General features: G+C 38.2%; 1 protein-coding gene across 6 annotated transcripts in view; it reads right to left on the bottom strand.

The window, feature by feature from the left end:
• PHTF2 (putative homeodomain transcription factor 2) overlaps positions 1-25,282 on the bottom strand; it is a 66,504-nt gene that overhangs the window by 31,324 nt on the left and 9,898 nt on the right. For 4 of the 6 annotated variants that reach the window (XM_066984994.1, XM_066984661.1, XM_066984797.1 and 1 more), the window contains exons 2-7: positions 22,999-23,075; positions 9,154-9,210; positions 8,746-8,757; positions 7,417-7,452; positions 5,411-5,480; positions 2,974-3,132 (exon numbers count right to left, since the gene is read on the bottom strand). In XM_066984994.1, coding sequence (XP_066841095.1) covers positions 2,974-3,132; positions 5,411-5,480; positions 7,417-7,452; positions 8,746-8,757; positions 9,154-9,210; positions 22,999-23,043 — 379 coding nt within the window. In that variant the 5' untranslated portion in view covers positions 23,044-23,075. The remainder of the gene's footprint in view (positions 1-2,973; positions 3,133-5,410; positions 5,481-7,416; positions 7,453-8,745; positions 8,758-9,153; positions 9,211-22,998; positions 23,076-25,282) is intronic. The other 2 variants (XM_066984858.1, XM_066984926.1) reach the window with 2 other exon arrangements.

Genomic DNA, 25,282 nt, shown 5'->3' on the forward strand with positions numbered 1-25,282 from the left:
TTCAGATAATATTACCTCTTCCTAAATGAGTTTATCGGAGTTTCTCACACTACCAAATAGATTTGTATGGTACAAAGTATAAACAAATAGCCAATTCTGATTCCTACCATACAATTTCAATAAGTATACATTTCCAAGCACACCAAGGTCCATAGATCCATTTGAAATGATTTACAGGAGTAGGCCTCTACAAAACCGTTTCAAACTTCACTATGGGGTTTCTTCTGCTACCTAAAAAAACATTTATCAAAGCAAAGCAATCTAGAAGAAATCATATTCTTCCAGAAGATACAAATCTATAGATCGCAGACTCCCACCATGAAAATTCATACCGATTTAAAAAAAGTGTTACCAACCTCCCAGCCTTTTTTCAATAGGATGGGAAGGAAATGCAAGAACTTCTACACAGTGTGCCAATACACTGTGGTTCCAATTACCCTAGGATATCCAAGGTATCCAAACACTGTTTATTCTACCACTTTTAATTATTTCTTCACTTATTTATAGTGGATTGGTAGTTTTCTAAATGACACCACTTTATTTTGTGAAACAGAAAAAAAAATATTTCAGGTAGAGCAAAAAGCTGTATTGAAGCAAACGACTGTACATTTCAAAGACCAAAAAGCATTTATTTCTTAGTATTGGAAGCTTTGAAATATTTGTACTACCAAGAAGCTTAAAAATGTATACGTTCATATATATCTTACCACAATTAATATTACAGTTGTTATAAATATTCAAGTTTTTTGTTTCATATTTAAGAAATACACATAAGAGACACACACTATAATTCCACACAATGTTGGTCTTCCTATTAGGATACAGAAACATTTTAAAATTAAAAACGAGGTAGTGTTATGAGCTAAATAGATAAGGAGTCAGAAGGAAAATATTTTCCTTCTACCTTAATTCACTGGCCTGTTCCATGACCTTGAACAAAACCATTTCTCTGTAGTTCTCTTATCACACATTCTGCTAATCATACTTTATACTAAAGTAAACAAATGCAAATGCAATCTGCAGTTTAAATCTACAGTCCAGGAAAGAATTCTTTTCTATAGACTTACATAAACACCAGCAAGTATTCTGCTAATCAGTTTCAAAGCAGTAATTCCAGTTAATGGCAGTTCATAAATCTATAGAAAATACTTCATAATTAAATAATTCAACTAAATATATATATTTAATATATGACCATAACGAAGTCATTCCATTTTACAACAGTGTCAATGAGAATCTCATGACAACAGAAATTCGGTGCTACAATAGAAAATTCAGATTCAGGGCAGAAGTATGGCCACCGGAATTTGAAGTATTTTGTTGTTAAGTTTTTGTAATAGATTATGGCTGTTTCAGCACTGCCTTAGTGATTTTACATGAAATAAATAACTGAGCATACTTTCCAAGTAAACTATACCTTTATTAAAACATAGATCCCCAAGAAATTTGAGGGACAAAACATTAATTGCAACATAGCTCTGTAATGAATGTCCTAAAGAATTTGCTTGCACTCAGAATTTGCATTTAGTCTTATTTTGCTGCTTTTAGAGTCTTAAAAAGGCTCCACAATTTGAGTGTGGGTACATTTTTAAAAGTAAGTGTGAGGTTGGGAACATAAAAAATGACTATAATGGTGCTTCCCAGAATAAGCAACCTATGAACAAGGTGATGAACCAATTACAACTTGTGTGTCTCACTACCTATATTACCATGAATAAAGTAAAAAATAACACTATGGAATACTTACCATAGTATACACAAAGGTTAATGTATGCAATAATCATTCTTAAGGACCTATCTCAGAAACTGGGATAGAGAGAAGTTTTGATAGATCACATGAGTGTGTGTCAATACATTTCAAGTTTCAGGGCACCGGCACTGTGAAATTAATTTTATAGCCACTAACCTCTTCACACAAGAGGTGCTTTTTTCTTCTTTTTTTTTTTTCCATTCCTAATTTTAGATACAATTTTCAGAAGACACAGTGATTCATAACTACAAGGACTGATGGCAAAATTGGAAAGTAATATCATATTTTAATTGGATTTCAGTGGAAAACTTATCACTTTCCACTTGTCAGTGGAAAACTTATCAGCTTTTCAGAGTTCTTAAATTGCTCCCAACTTTCATTAAGCTTCTGTTCCATTTTTGTTGTACACATTTCTGATACACTTATTCTCTCGCTGGTTTTCATGCTGTTATATACTGACTCACTGTATTACATTCTTCCTTTTCTCATTTTCCTCTTATATATCACATATAATTAAGAGGAGCACAAAGTCTAATTACTAGAACTTGAGATTCATCATCCTATTTAAAAGCTGAGATTTTCCTTCTGTTTGCTATAAAATGACTTTTGGGCAACTGCTAATCTAGGAAGCTTAAAAAATAAGATACACACTCTCCCCTTGTGAAACGGAAAAATTAGCAGAAGCATAGAGGACAAGAAGTTCTCCATTTGCTAGTCATCAGAAGGAAGCAGAGCTGAGGTCTGACTGAAGTATAAACTAGAAGTTCATTGCCCCTGATGTGACAAGATAACCCACAGAAGGACCAGAAACTGACCGCACAAATCATCCTACTAGGTTGCATGAGCAACCTAGGCGGATTCAGCATTCCCTCTTTCTTCAGAAGAGCTCTTGATCTGCACGGTACCAAAAAGACTACACGCTTCCAAAACATACGCTGTCCAAGCCAAATGTTTCTTTGGTATCTCTCAGCCCTGAACTAAATTGGATAGTCCTGGAAACCTAAATTATATATGGAGATGACAAACATACATGTGTGCTAAATGCCTTTGAGGAAATACTCAGATTTTCAAGACAAGTAGGAAAAAGACATATGCTCGCAATCTATTCTAGCATATATTGGAAGGAACCTTAACAGCATAAAGTGAACAAAGTAACATACAGTAATTTCTATATGGTTAAACTAAGGCATTCAGTCGAAGCCGATCCTGTAATCCAACTCTACCTTGAAGAAGGTAAAGAACAAGCAGCCAGAAAAAGATGACTCTCGATGTCACTTGTAGCCACCACCTGTAGAAGAATGGAAAGAAAACAACTCTCACGATTCCTTTGCGGGTCAGAGAGGTCCAAGGACTTTCAGGTTTTGCTTTAGCAAAAGCAGATCCTTTAAAAAAACGGGAAAAAAAAAGAAATTTGTATATATTTCAATGTTATGGCTAATAACTTTAGATGCTAAGTAGCGCAGTAGTTAAGAGCTATTTAGTGGAGCAGTAGTTAAACAATTATTTGGATAAATCTCATACTTCCATCCTTTCACTATCTCCTCAACCCAGAGCTTGTATAAATTGTTGGTAACCTCTTGATTGTTATTATCAGGAGCCTGTACCAATACTTAAACTTTGGAATGCATGAATAACAGAATATTGCCACTTCCTACTATATCAAAATTATTTTAAAAATAATTATTAAAAATTATTCTGTTTCATCAAAGTATCAGAAACCTGATAGGAGGCAACAGGAAGTCTCAGGAAAACTCCACACGCCTGTGCAGGCACAGTAGAGTCCTTTTCTGCCACAGCAAATAGACCTACACCATTAACATCTGTACACTGCCGTAGCCATATCATTCAGAAAAGTGGAATAAGGTTGAGAAGTACAGAGCAGTATTTGTCAAACTGAAGACTAGCTCTAGGAGAAGGGAAGTTACCCAAAGAGTAATTCATCCTTGACTCTTCTACAGCATTTATCATCTCACTCGTTCACATGTTCTCTCTCTTCCTCATATCCTTCCATTTCTTTGGAAGTTCCATTTCTTCCTGAAAATTCCCACTTCTCTGACAGCCAGAAAACTGTGTAGTATTTGTTCAGAGCTAACAGGGGTGTGACAAACTATGCTGGAGGCTAGTGCTTAAAAAGGGCAACTACTGCATGCTGCTATGCATCCCCGCCTTCTTCACAAGTTGAATTGGCATTAGTAAGCTTTGTACTAGCACATGTAAAATAGTGCCAACACTGGAGCTACTGTAATGCCAACGTAGACATCTATGCAGAGCAGTCATTTACTTAAATGTTATTCAAGTATATCCCTGTACTGAGGTGGTCTAGTGATACTCCTTAAATCTTACTAATATTTATTTTTCAGTTCTGCTTCTTTAAAGTTCAAATTTTATTTGATTTTTGCTTCTTTATCTTACATCCCCATGTTAAAAAATAAAGTTATATTGTTAGGTTATGGGATAAAAGCTCATCTGCACACCCACACAAATCAGATCACAGAGGGAACGGCAGGAAGGGAAGCCCAAATAATACCCCGCCAGGCTAGCCCTACAATCACAGAATATCCTGAGTTGGAAGGAACAAGTAGGGGAAAATTGAGGGGTAATTGAGGGGTACAGGGTTAAAAAAGCTGGTCATGTGTAAATAGCTTCTAGTCAGTACACTTTTTGTCTGGCCGTGGCATATGATCAACAAAGCTTATTGTATGTTCTTATCAACCCCCCTTTCTAACTCTTTCCTGGGTGAGGGGCTCCATTCTGTGTGCGTACATGTGGATGGGGGTTGAGCACCAGCAACCGGCATGTGTGCAGGCGTGAGTGGCCGTGTGATTGCTAGCGAAGATCAAGCCAGACTAGCTGCTGAACAGGTGAAGTGGCCTGGGAGCAATGGGCCAGCTCTGGGTGTGAGGGTGCCTGCGTGGCTCTAGCAGCAGCAAGAGGGCAAGGGTTCAGGTGTGGGAGCAGGGGAGTCCCAGCCAGCTCCGGGTGCAAGCACAGCAGTTTGCTTCTGTTAATTCTAGAGCTGAATTCAAAGAGCACTACCAGAATGGATTCAAGAGAGCGTGTTGGTTGTTGGGCTCATGGAAGAAGGGGAAAAAAAAAAAAAAATCTAAGTGACACTTTCCACTGCCTTTGTGAGGCATGAGGAAAATTAAATAAAGATAAAAAGAAAGATTAAATAAAGACTTTTCAAAGTCATATCATCTGACCTTCGGTTGCAGTTTTGTTATTGAAAATAAGAAAGAAATATTCAAGAGCTATTTTAACAATTTTAACTCTCCTGAAATTTCAACATAACCTTTCCTCTGGGTGTCAGAAGATGCGACAGAAGTCTGAACGTATGGAAATAGTAGATTTCTGAGCTAATAACTCCAAAACTATGATCCACAGTAATCCACTTGCTTCTTTTATTCAAAAAATCTTACTTGACAATATTTAAATCAAGTTTTTAAGCCTTTGATTTAATTCTAGAGCTCATCTTTTAACTGTATTTCCTATTTGTCTTCTTTTAGACAGGAGTTACGTAGGGCTGTTGGGTTTTTTGTTTGACTGATTTTGTATTGGGGACAGGTAAATAATTAGCAATTCATTCTTGTTACAAGACACAGGATAGCAGTTATTTATTTTGAGAGATTTTTATTCGGCTTTTTCTAGCTCAAGACCTACCTCTTACAAGATCAACATCAATGAGGTCTGGTTTCACATGTCCTGTTTTCTTTGGTTTGTTTCTCAAACCCTGCAATATGCAAATATCAAATTTCAGAACACATTCATGCAGAAGACATTACAAAAGAACAATATTGATGTGGTCAGTAATTGTGTTTAACCTATACTGTTCTTAAATTTAGACAAATATGTCAAACTTCATAAATTTAAAGTATTTTAACTCATTCTGAGGAACAAGGCACAATAAATGCCTTTTTCACATTTTAACATCTAAACGAAACCTAAACAATTACTGACCCACTAGGTAAATTTAAAATGTGGTTAAGCACTGAGCACACACCTCCCATGTCTTGGGGTTATGCAGACAAAATAAGCACACACTTGCAAGAATTAGTAATACACTTAACATTAGGTTTTCAGAGCTTTTGCCACAAATTACTTTCCTGAATCTCTTTTTTCCTTAAATATGTAATTAAACTTCACAAACCGCTTATATTACAACATCCTCATTCCAAAACCAGACAGTAAATCATGTTGTAATGCAAGAGCCACTAATCAACAGCAAGCTCCACTGTCAGAAGTCCAAATTGTAGAGAAGTATTGATTTTTTTTCTTAATTGTGAATATAGGTCAGCCTATTAAAAAGAGGAGAAAAACACAAAACAGGAAAGCCGCAGGAAGAAAAAAAAAATTTGTTTGTTTTTTTCATTTAGAAACAGTATTTTCCCTCATGAAAGAGCCAAACACGAAACTGTCTTTCAAAACTTTCAAGTTCGTTCTTAATGTTAAAATGTGATGCTGTATTGTCAAGCTTTATGAGTTTATTTTGATGCCTTTAGATCAGGCTCTTGGTCACATCAGCCAATAATGATTCCATGTACGATTCATACAGAGTAAAATATAATATTTCAAAGAAAATATTTAGGATACAAATAGAATTATAATGGAAGTGATTTAACTGTGTTCATTCAAAAAGCCATTAAATTTGCTGGGGAACTATGGATTTCCAACACAGTCATATTTCACCCACATGTAAAAGCATTTATTACTTAAATATAAGCATTCAATTCAGATGAAATCATAAAAATTAAATGAATATAAATGAGAGAAAGATCAATGAAATCTAGTTGTGTTAATCTTCATGGCAACTATATCAAGCAAGCTATTCAAATAGACAGTGCACCTCAAAATACTTCTTGCACCTAAATTCAACTGGATTTATTTTTCACATTGAAATTAAAAAAAAAAAATGTTCACAATGAACCAGATATACAATCATGACCTGGTATGTCCATTAGAAAAAAGAGTTTGCTTGTAACAAAACAAAATTAATACATAGAATTGAAACAGGGTTGGAACAAAATGTGCTCTTAGGATGAAAAGTACAGAAAATTAATTGTAGCGTAGACTTAAGTACTGCACAGAGCTTAATGTACAAGATTTTTATAGATCAGCAGTCTTAAAACTGCAGTAATTTTATGCAGAAGGAGAAAACAAGCCCATGGTTAGAAATAGGCATTATTATAATTCCAGAACTAACTATAGATTCCTGTGAAATCTTACATAATCAAGCCACTCGATTTCAAGAAGGGATCCTCCAGCTCAAAAACTTAGAAGAAATAATGCCCTGGAAACGTACACAGTCTTATGAACCATTTGCTGCTGTAGCTAAAACCATTTTCATTTTAAAGAAAAACTGCAAAAAAAATAAGTGTAACTCGATGCATCTTCTTTAGGGAAAGCAATGGTGACACATTCTTTAAAAATTCCATTGGCCAAATATCAAATGTTTTCAGAGTCCAAGAACTACACTGAATTGGTGGTTCTACATTTTGCCACGCACAGTGAAAGAAGCCCATTTATTAAGATGTAATTTCCCCACTCTATTGACGTGTCACAAAATTTCTGTAATGTATGTGGAAAACAGAAGTGTTTCAAAGTAAGGTTAATTAAAAGTATATATACACACACATTTCATACTATTCAGGCCCATCCAATTAACTTACATAATTTTTATGCAGCACTGAACACCTTTCTGCTACCTGATATAATAAAAAATGCTTTAAAATAGTTATTATTGTAAAAATTCTTCTGCACAGAGATTGAATTTAATCTTAATATGGTAGTTCTAACTAAACTATATATTTATACTATTAGAAACAAATTTTCTGCTCAAAAATAATATATTAAGATTTTATTGAAGTTGATTTATAAACGGTACTGTGGTAGTTTTGAAATTAAAGCACTAATGTACAATACCTGAACTTCGCAGTCTGTTTCACTGTTACCTTTATTACACTAATTTCATTGACACTAACTCATATTGACGGCATCATTTCTCCCACTGTGTTTAATTTGTAATTACTGGACAATGACCCAACGCTTTCTAATAGGCACAAGACATTATTTGCAGTAAGTTATTTGAATTTATTGCACAGTAGTTACAGGAATTGTCGTTATGGCAATTGGTTTTCATGGTCATTGCGAGGACACTGAGAAAAGGCAATATGCTAACGCCTTAGTTTGAAATTAGTTGTACCAACGTCAAGAACATTTCTGCAACACCTCTCTACGCACGCTTCAGACACTGGGTACCACAAGATGCAATTTTCGTGCAATAGCCTTCTGAGTACATTAACACACACCAGCGCTCATCAAAGCTGCGCCTCATGCTCACTCTGCGGTACGGTCCTGGTAAGAGATGCTCGGCAGCTCCCCGTATCCCGAGCCACCCGGCACAAGCCCAGCCAGCTGGGGCTTCTCCAAGGTGCTAAATCCAGCGGGGGCTGCTCTGTGCCCACAGGGCACACTGCAGAGCCAGGGAGGTGCAGATGTACGGCGTCACAAAGACTCAAACGTCAGGGTTAGAAGCACTTCTTCCAGAAATATCATCACCTCCCATTTAATAGTTAATTTGTAGAATTTGTACAGCAACCAGGAAACTTCAGGTCTGTGGCTGCTTCCATATAATAAAAACAAATCCCTGCTTATCTACTTCAGCAATGGGAAGAAATAAAAAGCACAGGAAAACTGGAGTGATGCATATTGTTAAGAATCAACAATGCCTTTAAACTCATGCAGTAATTGCATATTTCTTGTGTGCGGTATTTGAAGAAATAAGGTTAATTGCAAGAATACGTTAATGAAACTAACTTCAACATCACGGAATATGGCATAATACACAATCCATAAAACTATTACACATATGACTGATTTTTTTCCCAAAAACAATTTAGCAATGCAGCGGGCATTGATGGCGCTGTTAGTTAAACCAAAATGCAAAAAAAAAAAAAAAAAAAAAAGCTATTCAGGGAAACAAAGCCTGAAGTACTTACCAGTCTAATAAACTGTACAAAACAATGACAGCATCATAAAGGAGGAAAAGTAAACTGGAGGGATAAGGGAACTAACTGAAAGTAAGGAGAGCTCAGATAACTGACATTAGAATTCATCATAAAGAAGAGTGAAAGAGAGGTACTAAAAAAATAAGCCATGATTTAACATAATTGAACCTCTGTACTGAGGTACAGAAGGTTGTAGAACTTTAAGTGCTTCAGATTTATTAGTTATATTAAATAAATAGGGCACACTCTGCCAGTTTGATTTGATTACACTCCAGAAGTCTATTTTGACTTCAATAGCATTTAAGAATATCACATACATCATAAATTACATCAGCATACACAATTACAGCACTGCTGATAACAAGCAAAAAAAAAGTTGAAATACTATAAGAGTATTACCTTTATTTCTCTTTGCTCTACTGACTTTTCCCATATTTGTTGATCATATGCTCCAATCTAGAAAGAACACACACAAGAAAAGAATCTAAATTAGGTTTTAAAAGACATCGATCAAACAAAATCAAGCTACCTTCTGTAAGACAAGCATGAAGACAACAGGTTATTTCATCGGGGAGACTTTCTTAGGGAGAAATCTCTATCTTCTCCACCCCATCCTCAGGGGAGGGGATCTAGGTGGTCTGTAACTCCTTTGGGGCGAGGTGGCAGGAGGAGGCCACGCTGCCTCCCACCTCCGCACCGCCACACAACTGAACCATGGCACCGGCGGTGCGACAGCTCTCAGATAACTTGAAGCGAAACACAGCACGTGTATTGTTGAAGCCAAACCTTCAACTCATTTTTTATTTTATTTTTTAAAGCTTCCTCCCTCTGAGTTTCCTGTTCCACTCCACCCACTTTTACAGCTACGTTATCTTTAGCCTCATCTCTTTAGACCGCACAGCGACAAAAAATAGGGCCAGGCTGGTAGGCAACCAGATTACAGGCCAGGGAAAACTCAAAGTGTGCGAAGAATATCAGGAAGCAGCATTTTCCCCACTGAATCACTGATGAAATAAATAATGCTCCTAGTAGACCTATTCCAGAATCCAACTAACCTTTCCCTTATATCCTGAGCTATTTTTTTTTCTGAGGACAGGCATTACTTACAAGTTGTCTACGGTTTAAAGACTCAATAAGCTGCCAGTCTATTTATTTGTGAAACTTTTCTGAAGAACTTAGTTTTGTCTAAATGTGGACAAGTATTTAGTCAAAAATTGGTAGTACAAAGGAATTGGTTTTCTCCTAGGCTCTAACCTCCTCACATCAGCATAGAAAACTTTGGGTATTCCTAAGACTGAAGGTAAGATAAAGTGACAACCACAAGTCAGTGTTTGAGACAATATATCCAAGTCTTGTAAGAACTTACCAAAGATAATCAGCTTGTTACGACGCCAAGTGCTTCTAGATAATGCTCAGCAATGATCTGTTTTACTACGCAGATTCAAACTGTTCCATCCCAGCAGTTCTCCATATGTATATATACACAGGCATACGAACTGCTAGATACCTCAAGTTTGGTCCCTATCGTCCACCTCTGATCAGGTACGTGCAACATCATTTTTGGGTTGCACGAGCAAGGCAGATGCACGTTCAGGGGGGAACTCATTCGAAGTTTCTTCACTGACTGTAAAGAGAGTTGATACAACCAGTATGGTCCGTGGTCCAAGCACCTGACAGGGAGGCAAGAACCACCCACATTATTTGGGTGACCCTGTCTAAATCCAATCCCACCTTGAGAAGACAACTCTTCAATTCCCAAACTACAACAGGCACAAAAGACCTCAGCACAAGTGCATACACCTTAAGCCAGAAAACGTTGTTCTGATTTGTCTTCTCCTATTTTTGTCTTCAGCAATGAAGACTAAAATCTTGTGTCCAGCAATAAATACAAAAAGATATCCAGGGAGGTCAGAGCAGGCCAAGACAGTCATTAAGACAGTCTGGAGGCATGTTCTGTGCCTCCAGATCTGACCCGTTAAAAAAAATAATTTTTAGATTCTTTTAAATGTTTTTTTTAACTCTAATTTATAGATTTATAAATTCTAATTTATATAAAGTCCAAGGCATGTCTAAAACTGGAAGTGAGATCAGAAAACTGAATTCCTTGTTTTCATATTCACTTAGTATTTCCCATTCACAAGATCTAAGCAGGCAAACAATTTCTAGCTCACTACCTTAAAATGTTAAAAAAAATCTACTGATGTTTTGGTAATATTAAGAAATACTTAGCACCTGGCATTTAGAAAAAAACAGACTGCGGAAAATAAGGGGGAAGTCAGGCACCGTACTGGACAGATTAAGCACTTGCTATAATTAAACTAATTAAAATAAAGGAAGTTTAAGAGCTGACTCCATCTGGAGAACTGCCAGCAATTAAAAAGTCAATAACTTGAATAACCGCTCCACCCAGGCGTTTATATCAGATTGCTCTGGCTTCTTCTCTAAATACGTTTTAAAGGAAATTTCTGATCTTCCTGTTTTTCATGAGCCTTACTGAGAAGAGCAACTCCTGAGTGAGTTTTTTGTACTGGATAATATTGTGTCTTTCCCCCCTCGCTTCCAAAGACGCTTTCTTTCTACAAAGACAGAAAAGTCTGTCTCCCACTTGATTACACAAGAAACAAATGGGGATGCCTTTGTGCCAATAGAATTGAAAAGCAAACTCTGTATTTCTCATTCCGTTCATAGCTGATACTGGTTTTTAGAGTTGAAAGGGTCTTTAAAAGAGCGTTCTTCTTGCAAACAAATAATAGACCATTTGTTAAAGGAATTCCGGGAGACAGATCTCAGAAGACATCTGAGGCAAGTAAGTCGACCAGTTTGAAATTTGGCTTACTTATATTTTCCTGCAAACATAGTCTTCTCCCTCAAGACTAGCCAGCAGCTTCTGTCTCCAAAAAAAGACAAGAAGTAGGGATTTTTCCATTCATGTTTTTCTTTTAACATTACTCCATAAAGTAATTCTTTCAGCAGGAGTCAAAATCAGAGAAAAAAATCATAAAGATGGTCTTTTTCAGCTTTTAGTGGATCTGGCCAATCCCCTCTGATCTACTTTAATTATTAAAATCTGAGCATGGGGCTGTTAAGTAAGAGCATACTGCTGCAAACTGGAAAGAGTTAAAGGGATAATTATAGAGAGCAAGTGTCATTACCATCTCTCACAAATTAGTTTATCTACATAGTTTCACATTTTTGTGCTGTAAGAAAGTATTAGAGCCACTTTAGGGAGTGCGCACGTGTGCTCAGCACATCACATTTGTACCTGATACTCAATTTCCCTTCTCTCCACCTGCATAAGCATCCATCTATACTTCTCTTGCAAACGTATCAGAAAGAATACATGCCAACAAAGGTGCTCTTATAAAGTATCATACTGGCACGCTTCATTTCCCACATTAAACAAAAATCAGTAGAACCAGTGTTACTGACAGAAAAGGCAAGAAAAAAACATAAGCATTCATTTTCTGCTAGCTTACATCAGGAAAACGTGTCTAATTTTGGTAGGACACATCTTGCAGAATTCATTGGAAAGAGCTTTTCAGTGACAAGCCAAGTTATAACAGATAATAGTTACCAGACGTGAGAAAAAAAAAAAACATTAAATGACTGTATAAATTAAATGGAACGAATGAATTCAAGTATGTAAGCTAACACTAGCAAACCTTCCCAGTTTAAAATTATCAAGAACACCAGTCAATTCCATCTTCAAAGACTTTTGATTTACAAGTATTTCCATCTAAATTATGTTTCCTGTTAAATCTAAATATAAAGTTGTCAGATGCTTACACGCAGGCTTCGGCTCTTTGTTATTCAAGCAGTTGTTTGAAACCGTGCATATCTGCAGGACACCTAGAAGACAAATATCTAGCAATGCCAAAGAAGTTAACTTCTAAAGGCAAATGAAATGAAGGAAGAAGCTTCTAGAGATAAGACTGTTCACACTTCCAGCATGAAGAAGTTAAATATACAGAAAACTTGATCAAAGCAAGCTTTCTGTCTATATGCAGCTGGCCCCAGGGTTTCGTAGGTGTTGAAGCTTCCTGTGCCTGGACCCGTTAAGCCGATGGGAAGGCCCAAATTCACTCAAATACCTGCGTACGCCTGAAGCTACCAACCCTACCCAGACTCTCTTGCCCATTATTGCCGCAGGTTCTGCAGTATCCTTTACAGACAAAGTACAAGAGTCTAAAAACTGTCCAATTTTTAACTGTACAACAACTAATGCTTTTATAATCTGTTCAAGATTTTGTGCAAGACTATTTGTATAACAGTCTGTCACTGGTATTTTCAGTCCATTGGTTCAGTCTACAACTGGGCTTCTCTTTTTCTTAAGCAAAATATACAACACTATCCTAATTTTAATCTGATTTATCACAGAAACTTACTCTAATTTACAAAATATCTAATCAAAGGGGATCACAAAGTGAAGTTTGTATTCTACAGCTTTTTGTTTGGTTGTTAAGGATTTGGCAGAAAATAAATTAACCTAAAAAAAAAAAAAGGTCTTCCTTGATTTCTTTTTTAATAACCTGTTAATTCAAGTTATCTTTCATCACGAAGGATCAGCAGCAATACACCCCTGTTGCAGGAACCTGTTGATAATACGCTACGGGTAGAATAAACTATGGTATAACCTACCTATAGCAGAAGTGGATCAACTAGCAGATGTTCTTTTATACAAATTTCGTTTTAGTCATGCATCACAGGCTTCCTCAGTGCCAAGATTCTATCCAGATCAGTTACTTCTAAAATGTTCAGTCATCGAGACACCTTGCCTCACTAAAGGCCTAGCGGAGAAGATTAAAGGAATTCTGTTCCTTTGTGTACTCGCAAAATTAACAGCAATTCTCCACGCAGCTGCTGCAAGTTGCGGCACATAGGGGATTACAAGCAAAGACTGAAAATCCTGCCAGTGTTCTTTCACAATGGAAAAGTGTTGCTTCAGGTGTAGTCAGAGAGATATTAAGGGAAAAAAAGAAGTGTGGGTGGCTTGTTAGAAGTTCCATCTAGAAGGGACTGCGGCATTTTTAATGCTTTTAGATTCTTTTAGAAATACTTTACCTCGTTTTTTAAATTATTTAAATGAGAAAATGCTCCATAACCCACTATTCCAGTCTCCAAAAAAATGTTTTCTTACGGTGAAAACTTATTGAAAACATCAAAATCCATTGGACTCTCTAAACCACACGTATATGTATGTGTTCATATATTTCAAACCCTTCTCAACAACAGGAGAGATGACAAAATGAGCTAAACTTTGAACTACTATAGGTAATTACTGCTTCTAAATTGCACTACTTCGTGTGAGCACAGCTAGGTTGTGTAATTTGAAAAGCAACAAACTTGGGGGGCAGCATCCTTAATTAACAGAGTAATAAATTTTAAATTAGATTTGCTCGAAAAAAATATTTTTTTCCTCACAATCGTCAAGAAATATATATACACTGATATGTGACTTGACAGTGGATACTAAACTATGTAAACAAGTTCCTTCCCGCTTTTTGAGGTAAATAAACTCACCTGACAAAGCTAGCTCTTTCTGGAAAGTATAAATAATTTTGAGATCCTTTAAGTGCAGTCCCCTCATAACATTTGCTGGGGATGTGTGCACCTTGAAATTATCTAAAACAATTGCACTTATTCTTTTCCAAATACCTCAGAAAGCATTTGAACACTTATCCTTACACATCTAAAATGTTTTGACACCTTTACAGTGTTTTTTTTTTTTAACAAATAACAGCAGTTAGCTTAAATAAAAAGTTATGCTACCGAAAACTGCTAATTCTGATTTCAAATAAAGCCCACTATGAAGAACATCTGCACTGCGTATTATTTCTACCCAGTGTCTGTCTCATAACAAACTGATCGATAGGCCACGTTTGCATCGAGACTGAATTTGAGCTTTGTGAATGACACTGATATTCACTGTAAGCTAATGTAGTGATGGTATCAACATGTAGCCCAATACTCACAAAGCCTTCTGATTCTAAGGGAATTGATCAATATTTCAGGAGACATTTATAATTTATGACAAAGCAGGCTAGCAAAGATTATAATCCTAAGAATACACAGCATTCCCTGCTGGATCTTAAAACTTTAATATTTACCCACAACGAAACCTGCATGCTAAGCTTTGTCCTTTAAAACCTCTAAACATTTTGATAAACAACGTTATAATACTATTACAAATCCAAGTGATACAAGATTCAAAAATTGGAGAATAAAGAACAAAGTTGCTTCTTTGGTCTGTCTACCAAGGAAATTAAGTCTTTAACACCTTAGTAAAGTATTTAGTATTAACTTATTGGCTAATACACTTTTATTGCTTTTTACAGTCAACATTCTTCAAAAATTGTATTAACTTCTGTATCAGAATGTTTTTTAATATTGTATACATTTCTACACACATAATATTCATTTTAAAAAAGTAAAATGCCTCATATTTAGTTCATGTTGAAGTATGTACTTCTGAATATCATACAATTTTTTTTTTCGTTTTCTCAAAACACAGAACAAATTTATTAAAAGTTATTTTAAACCCCATTTTATTTCTTACATGAACTGATCCACATTGCAGTAAAGGCAATAATCCTGTAGTTCAGCAGTATAATATAATTATTTCTCTTGGAGAGAACATTGATCAACTATGTACCAATGCTTTTTCTGTATCTGTCAATACGTATTAATTCTTGTTAACATCAGCCAGCCTTACTTATTGCCCTGAGTAGAGGTTTACAAATTTTGGCGTATCTACTAAAAACATGAAACCTACTTCTTTCATCTCACAATTAAAATTATACGCGTAAGAATATTTTGGAAACAGCTGGCAGCTTGAACTGCAGTGAAGGGCTGACCAACAGCTATCCTAAGCCATCTCCTCGTGACGTACACTGGACACCAGAGGTAGCTTTAGATACCGCTTCTGTGGCTTAAGTGGCCTACCGAGCATAAACAAAACAGCAGCACAAACGGAACGAGATTCCATCTGTCACTAAAATACAGTGCAACCCTTCACCATAACGTTTACTCATCTTCAGCTGTCAGACTAAAGGCATCGCAGACTGCAGAGGCTGGAACCTCTGGAGGACGTCACGCAAAGCGGCTCCAGTTACGTCAGGTTGCTCAAGAGCTTACCCTAGGAAGATGTGAAGGTCTCCAAAGTTCCAGCCTCCCTGGGATCCTCTCTTGGCAACCCTTGTGGTAAACATTTTTCTTTCCTTACACCTAATGAGAACTTCCCCCATTTCGACTTGTGTTTATTGCCCCTCATACAGTCCCGGCACACCTCTGAGAAGAGCCTGGCTCCATCCTCTCCACAGCCACCCAAGGCGGCAGTTGTGATAGCACTAAGCTCTCCTCTTTGCCCTCTCTTCTGAGGACAAGAAGCTCCATGACAATCTTGGTGGCCCTCCAGTGAGCTTCCCAAAGCTTATCGATGCCTTTCCTGTACTGGGCAGCCCAAAACTGGACGTAGTACCCTACACGCTGTGTCTCACTTGAGCTGAACAGAGAGCGATATTTTTCTTACAATTATGTACTTGCACAAAACAAAACAGCCTTGAGAAATAACTGGGAAAAGAAAACCGCTCTGACAGCCTCGTTGCTCAGTATCATTCCCTGAAGACCACTGAAAATCCAGCAACTTCACCAGCATCGCCACTCTGATTTTGAAACAGCACTGCCCTTACACCCCTGATTATTTTCACTTCCCACAGCGCCCTTGCCTTGTGCCAGCACATTCTTGTGTGTGGTTGAAAGATAATTCAGTTCTCTCAGGAAGAGAAAAGAAAATGCTAGATTATAGCTTCACAAGGCATAACGAAACAATTTGAGAATTGCTGCTAGAAACAGGGGGATTTGCAGCTTGCTCTGCCTCACAGATAGGTTCAGCTCCTTCAGTCTGAGTTTTAACTGGATTAGGTCCCTGGCCAAACTCACCAGAGAAGTGCACGGATGTCTGTGGGAAAGCAAAGCAGGCACGGGAGCCAGCAGCCAGGCAAAATGCGAGACCGCTTCGTACAACCACATTGTAGTTCTGAGTGATTCTGAATCCCCTGCACAAGATTCAGTAACGAGATTTGCCTCGCTAAAACAGGGTGCTGAAGAAACCCCCACTGTTTGGTCAGCTGGTAACTTCGGTACCCAATTTCAGTGCTGCATAGAAGACAACTTTGCTAAATATACATTTTTCCTCTCAGTGATTTCATAGAGTCATATAATCCTTTAGGTTGGAAAAGACCCTTAAGACCATCAAGTCTAATCATCACTTAACAGCACTAAGTCCACCACTAAACCATGTCCCTTCGTGCCACGTCCACACGTCTCAAATACCTCCAGGGAAGGTGACTACGCTTCCCTGGGCAGCCTGCTCCGACGCCTGACCTCCCACTCCGTGAAGAAATTCTTCCTCAGCCCCAGCCTAAACCTCCCCTGGTACAACTCCAGGCTGTTGCCTCACATCCTATCACTCATCACCTGAGAAAAGAGACCGACACCCTCACTGCAGCCTCCTTTCAGGTGGTTGTAGAGAGCAATGAGGTCTCCCTTCAGCCTCCTTTTCTCCAGACTCAACGGCCCCAGCTCCCCCAGCCGCTCCCCAGATGTCTGGTTTTCTTGACCCTTCACCAGCTTCATTGCTCATCTCTGCACACACTTGAGCAACTCAATGTCCGTGTAGTGAGGGGCCCAAAACTGAGCACGGTACATGAGGTGCAATCTCAACACTGCCACGTACAAGGGGACAATCGTGGCCCTGGTCCTGCTGGCCACACTATTCCTGATACAAGCCAGGATGCTGTTGGCCTTCTTGGCCACCTGGGCACACTGCTGGCTCGTGTTCAGCCTGCCGTCAGCTGACACCCCCAGGTCCTTTTCTGACAGGCAACTTCCCAGGCACTCTTCCACAACCCTATAACCCTACATGGGGTTGTTGTGCCCCAAGGGCAGCACCCAGTATTTAGCTGTCTTGGGTTTGGACATAGCCCATCAGCCCAGCCTACCCAGATCCCTCTGCAGAGCCCTCCCACCCTCAAGCAGATCAACACTCCTGCCCAACTTGGTGTCACCCGCAAACTCACTGACGGTGTGCTCAATCCCCTCCTCACGGTCCTTGATAAAGATATTAAACAAAACAGGCCCCAGTACTGAGCCCGGGGAATATCACTTTCAAAAATAGCCAGCTCCAGTACTTGTCAAGTTTTGGCACTCGAAGGCTGACCTTTTTGAGCTGATGTAATTTCAGCATCCAAAGTCCTCAGAAATACAGGCATATACCTACACCATCTGGTGAAAATTGTTTTCGGTGCTAGGGTCGCTAATGCCTCACATGGATTCAGTGCCAAGAAGGAAATCAGGTGGTTTCAGGGTATGATATAATTTGTTTGTTTCTTTATTAAGCTGTCAAACATAATCTTAAACTAATGAGCTGTAAAACACTAAGTATTACAGGTCCTAATGCAATTAGAACTCTAATTTTGCCCTTTAAAACCATGGCAAAGAAAACACCTAATTTGTTTTATTGTGCCCTTTAACAGCAGTACCCAAAGGACACCTAGAGCAGCACAAAGCTACATTGGCAAAGTTAAGCGAGATGCAATCAGATGCAGGATTCAGGCTCATTAAGTTCTGTTCTGCCTTCACCAACAAACATCCCCAAGAGAAGGAACATCTTAATTTTCTCCAGCAGCATCATTAACAAATTTGTGTACAGCTCCCCATTTTAGTGGCAAGTCTTCTGTGAGCACTGAGAATCAAAAAGCTGTTAAGGTAAATTCCTGGTTTTACCCTACATATGCTCACCAAATTGGAAACCAGACCAGAAATTGCACATCTACTATTACCTGTAAGCCTAATAAATCAATGTAAAGAGTTTAAGTTTCAAGCACTATTTTAGATTATTGATTTTATTACTTTTAACATGAGGTACTGTTACTGAGGCAGTACTTCAAATAAGCACAAAGTATTTAATTAAAGGAACTGAATGACCACAGAGGTACATCATCAGATACTGAAAATCTTTTAAAATACTTGGGGGCCAGACGTTTTTCTGAGGAAACATCATGACCATTTTCTCCTTAATATTCAATCAATCACAAACCTGAAGCAATGTCAGTATTCTGGTGGGCACATATTACCCTCAGGATATTTATTACCGAAGTACACATATGTGAATCCTAGCTCGGCACTGCCAGGGATCAAAGCAGGGACCCATTCCAGACACCCTCGCCACACCCGTTTGCTGCAAGAACCCGTGCAGCAGACACGTACTCAAAAGGAGCTGGCAAACCCTGTCTGACCTCACCAAGACGCACAAACATCTCAGCACTGCACTCCCCGGTACGTCCAGGAACACAACAGAGGTTTAATCTATATTGCTTTCTACACAGTCGGCCTGCATCCAGCAGGATTTATCTGTCCAGATTTCAAAGTACGTGTACCAGCTGGGAAACGTGAGCTGTCACTGGAAGCAGTAAAGCTACGTCCATGTGGTCCTACGTCTCAAATAACAAACTGGTGTCATACACGATCTCAAATCCTACAGCCCAATTAAAAATAACCAAGTATTTTTACAAGGCAGTAATCAAGAGCTCCTACGCACTGTAAAACTGCAGACTACAGTCTGCAAGACTGCTCTAAGACTATTGCAGACTACATCTATTGCAACAGGAATAAAAAGTTTACGTAATAAAAAGTCTGACCTTTCAAACAATTAAACAACTAAATCATCCTCGTGTGAGAAGCTCAGTTTCAGACAATAGAATGACTCACATGAGTAAAGTTACTTCTGTGCTCACTGTCTGGAAAACTTGCGTGCAAGTAGGGTTGGAAGAGTTCAACTGCTTAATTCTTTCCTCTAAAGAAATATAAAAACGCCTTACTTTTGAGAAGACAACAGACCTCTGTAATTTAGTATGGGAAAAATAAAAAGTGTGAAATAAAAAAAAAAAGTGTAAAATACCATGTAAAGTAGTATCAAAACTGAAAACAAAACAGAGTAAACGATCTGTTCAGTATTTCTTCTTTCTCTAATTAAGTCTCTACCTACTCAAATACATTTTTACTTCTTTATGTTTGACTACAAATATTCTAAATTCTTCATATTCTTTGTTAGGATTTTCACATAGCTCATCATCTAAAAAAAACTTCCCCAAAATAATACTTTATTTTCCTTATTTTATCATATAGGCAAGACATACTAATTTGATCAATACTACTGCAACCCTGGCTCTCTCTTGGCCCAGAAATGATGTTTTACTGCTAGCGTGAGCAAAGTATTGATCCCTCCCTACTTTCAATTTCAGTTACGGTAGTGAGGACTCAGCAAATTTAAAAAGCAAGCTACGTGGAACAACTTTGACAAATATGAAGTAAAATTTTAAAACTGAAAGCGCTCAGCAGTTCACCAAGTTCAGCGTTTTGTCATCATAAGCAACCAGATAACAGGAACGTATCAGGAGGGACAAAAACATGCCTGGTACCCACTTGCCACGAGCACAGCTCTTCCTATTCCCCAATTTGAAATCTTAAGTACAAACAACAGTTCTATGGGGAAAAAAATCACAGATATGGGTGAAAACTCCTTGGTTCTCCCAGGAAGGGATCACACACAGCAAAGTTAAGAAGTCCTGGGAGTTATCAGCCTGATCCAGGGGAGCTTTCACTAAACCAGGCCCAGAACTAACACTCTAATTAGTACAAACATTTGCATGAGATGCAACATTTCTGAGGGGAGGACATTTGTCCCAAAATAAGACTCCACACCCTCATTCTGAAAGCAGCAAAGCAAGGACCTGCTCATTTGGCAGACTCCTGACCACATGCAGGTTGCAATTAAATTTTGATCACGCCGTGGAAAACACTGACATCTGGTCTACGCAAGGTCTTCTCTCACCCGGAGACAGCCCAGTCTTTCACAAAGTAACACTAGTCACCTCATCACAATTCCTTGCCGTAAAGGCAGTTTGCAATTTCTGGCTGAGCAGACCTCTGAAAAAACCTGCAGAGACTTGTAGAGGAAATATTGACATCGGTATGAATGCAGTAAGTGGAACCACGTGTGTGAAATCAATGGAAAAAAACAACAGAGCAAGGGTTAAAAGAATGACCTGCGCTGATAATGAGGTATCCTGTCAGAGGCAGTCTCCCGGGAACAGCGAGAATGAGGACTGGGTTGTTTATATCAAGACCAGAAGGCCTGCTCTCTGTAAGCTCGCAGCACAGTGACTCATCAGCAGAAGATCCTGCGTTCCTAACATCAGGAGGATGGAAAGTTGCAGCATATCACATATGGCATTCCTTCTCCTGCACGTCCAACAGGCTCACAGGCGTGTATTTCAAACAAACCAGAAAAAACAGACAACACGCAGGAACTTCACCGAAGATTTACGGAGACTTCAGACTCTTGCTTGCATCAAATGACCACTTTATATATCAAGCTGAATCACATAAAAGATCTGTCCGAAGACTAGTTCATCACCACCAACCCAAAAACCTCAGGGACATGACGAGGATCCGATAGCCAGCAGCTCTAGCACTGCACACAAGATCCTGGCCACTCAGGCACACAACTTGATGCTTTTGCACGCAACGGTTTGATTGAACGAAATTTATGACAGAATGTAGAAGCAGGTAAAGTCAGCTTACTTAGATTTTTGTAAGAAGCATCACCTTTCCCTTTCATGAGAACCTGCACTGAATTTTGCTACGCTAAATCTTCCTGCAAATCATCCTACAAATCTTCATAAAAACTGAACAGACCCGCAAACAATAAATGGTTCTGGGTTTTTACACAGTGCAATTCCACTGAACACAATTGCCTTTACGTACCGAATCAGTGCTACCAGGGGAAAAAAAAAAACACAGTATATTAACAAGGATTTACAACTACCTCTGTACATACTGAAAAGGGTAAACGAGTCTCAGAAGTAAAGCCATACAACAGCACTTCTTAAACTTTGTTACTGAAGAAATTCAGCAATACACTTTGTGACTTCTTCAATGTAAGAATTACAAAATCATACCTACAAGTCTACATCAGACCATTAAAGAGATGCTAGCTACTGGTGAGAAGCCAGAGGGGCTGGCTGTACTTTAACCTTCCTGCATAATCTTCATTATATAGGCAAAATACTTTTTCTAGAGTTTGAATGAGTGAAAGGAGAGAGTACAGAGTATCAAAACAAACAAACAAAAATCATGAAATTCTGAGTGATTCTCTAATTTTTAATACTTAGTTGAATATTCAGTATAAATTAAGTAATCAGAATTCATTTTTCTTCTTTTCCAATTGCACCTTTAATTCTCAGTTGAAAAGACCTCAGGAAAGCACATCTGTACTGTTAGATTTATAGAAGTTATTGTTGCTTGAAACAAAAGTCAACCAAAATTCCTGTTTCAAAGACCAGTGACGTTATTCTCTTAAGAACACGATGTATACTCTCAAAAAGGGAGCCAGAGGTCCAAGGAAAACAATAACTTAATAAATCATAGACAGCCAAGGAAAAATGCAATAAAATCATCACACATTAAATTTCTATCTTAATACAGAAGCGTATCTCAAAACTTAGAAAATTTTTCAGCTTTTTTAAAAAGAATTTAACCGAATAAGTTAACTGGCATACTAATGTCAAGTGAATATGGTAACTTGAAATCATCAAAATAATAAAACCAGAAGAGACATCAACATTATGCACAAACATGAGTCAAAAAAATACATCATGAGAAACTGTAACTCTGTATCTCCAAATGAGACCTCTGTTTTTCCCCTCTTCCCTGCTCCCTCACCTGTTTTTTTTTCTTAATTGACTTCTAAAGAGCTCTAACCCATCTCATTTGGCTTTGGATTACACAGATCCTTGATACTAGCAGAAAATATGTTTTAATTCTTTCTCTGTACTTTAATACAATGATTCTTTTACACGCTACAGAGACAGCATTCTCCTCACAAGTACATTAACTAACATCATACTGAGAAAGAACATTTTCTTTCCTTTTTTTCCACAGTTTAAGTAGCCAAGGAGGTGAGGGGGTTTCAAAACAGACCTAAAGCTCTTCTATTCCATACGATATGGTCACTAGGTATTTATTTACTTTTGGAAGAAAAGCTTCCAACTACTCACTGTGACACATACAATGCCAACCAACAATGCAGGTGTATTTTATATTTATTATACTTCACACACAAAATGCAATAAGCCAACTTTTAGGGGGTTATTAAGCCACCATAAAAACAAATAGAAAGCTTACCTTTTTCTGGTACCAAACTATAGCATCAGTTACTTTGGACGCCATTTATTCCACTGACTTCACACAGTCATTTTAAGCTGTTAACAGAAAAAGACAAAACTTTACTTCCACCTTCCAGAAGCAGGCCAACATACACAACGTAAAGATGCTCCCATTACACAGAGAACATGCTGAACAGCTACAATTACTTTACACCTTGCCTCATTACTATTTTAGTAAGAGTTAGTTTTTTTTTTTCCTCTAAGAAAACAGAAAACTGTGAATCTGCTGCTACAGGACAAGAGAAGCCTCAGTTTTGTCCTTCATCTCCAGTACAGCACAAGTGGCACACAGACTGAGCTTCCTTATCGCAGGAGAATCTCAGAGTTTTATTAAAAGCAGCACTTCCCCTCTTCTTTTTTGATCAGTTAAGCAATCCATAGTTATTACCACAAAAAAATTCTGAAGTCAAGACATAAATGTGTTAGAAAATGCAAGAAAATTTCATGCACGCTATTAGGTATTTTGGGGGGAAAAAGGCAGGGCTGATTACAAAAATAACCCTGCTGATTGCAAAATACACACGCTCATGAAAACAGTAGCCTAAAGCTAAGTCAAAAGAAGAAAACAAGAGTGGTATTTTTGTTTAATAGTAAAAAGTAGGATTTTTTTTTAAATTATTGAAACTAATGACAGTGATATCAAACAGCAATTCTGTTTGATACAGAACAGCAGGAGGAGGAGGAGAAGTGGTAGTTTTCCCCCCGAACTACGCAACAAGAATTCTTCTAAGATCTCACACTCTCAATAAAAAGTGTGACTAAAGAGTATGTTTCTGATAGCATCATACAATTTCAACAGTAGTATTGCACCTTACATTTCTTCGGGAAAAGGAAACAGGAGTTGTTAAATTTGTAGGCAATTTTTATAGGGAGAGATTAAAAATGATCTTTCTCTTTAAAAGCAAGAGAAAATAGATTTGTTTACATTATTTGCACATACAGGAAAGGCAAAGAAAAATATAATGTCCAACAGATGAAACTATGCAACTGATTAAGACAAAAAAGCCTTTATGAAATGCCTAAGTAGTAAGATAACGTCTGACATGGTATTACACGTTCATCCCCACCAAAAATTTGGCAGTTCTGGGGAAAGAAAGAAAAAGGAGCGATGAGACTACCTGCTCATACAGCTGTCTGTATGAACACCGCCAATAATGTTCCGTCTACAAAAGCCCCATCAATGTTCCCAGCCTTCCAAGCATGTCTCGAGACCCTTGGGAAGACTCGGTTCTGCACTGAAGCCTGTTTATTCAGTCTTCCCTGGCTTGTGTATGGATGTACTCTTATTTTACACAGTGTGTTACTTTAAAAGACGCTGTGTTTTAAGTTGGAATATGTACGATAAACACTGCAGTACAGACCTGCAACAAATAGATTGATTTTATACCAGCTCCTGGCAATCTCTAAGAAACATAACGCAATACGTTTCCATCTTTCACAAAGCTTTTTCTAAAGAAAACAAATACCCCAAAGGTACTATAGTTAAGATTTTTACCAGCAGAACTCCAATATCCTTCATAAAATGTTAAAGAAGATTACACCCCCACAAAAAGAAACATCTCTGACCGAGCTTAGAGAGCCTCTTATATATTTCAGAATTACCAGCACACTGACTTGTGGCGCAGATGAGCAAGGAGAACCATGAGATTTTCCCACTGAGGTAATATCATCACGCAAGCCACAGCAAGTCAGCTGAAGCTGGACGCCATGACGTGTGTCAAGACCTGTAACTGGGTTTCTGACCCACCTGCTTCCGATAATAGCAGCAAGTTAACTAAGAGCAACTATCAGGGATTAAGAATTTATTGGCACTATAAAGATAAAAATACTTCTGTCACTTAAAACAGAGCCTTTGCTATAACTTGGCATATTACAGACCTCACCCTTCTTTCTCACCCACACAAGGGTTAAAATAGGATTTCTTTTCTTGTTTGCAAGCATTTGGGTAAGCTTAAATATGAAATAATTGGCTACACTGGACTACAGACTCAAAGCAAAGCCCTCAGACATGTGTAACTGCTGCACGTAATGTGACCTACGTGTGCACAGCTCCCACGAAGTCAGCCCCGCTGCTTGTGGAAGAACCTACACACGAAGAATCCCGTACAGATTTTGACCTCACCTGCAGCCCTCACCTTCTCCTCCCTTGTGAATTCATCATCTTGGAGGATTTTGAATTCCTCCTCATTTCTCCTGCAGCAACCTGTTCCCCCACATCCAACATAACCTGCTTCTTACCACCG

Source organism: Anser cygnoides, chromosome 1 (assembly GCF_040182565.1).
Source record: "Anser cygnoides isolate HZ-2024a breed goose chromosome 1, Taihu_goose_T2T_genome, whole genome shotgun sequence".
In the NCBI taxonomy this organism is placed as follows: domain Eukaryota; kingdom Metazoa; phylum Chordata; class Aves; order Anseriformes; family Anatidae; genus Anser; species Anser cygnoides.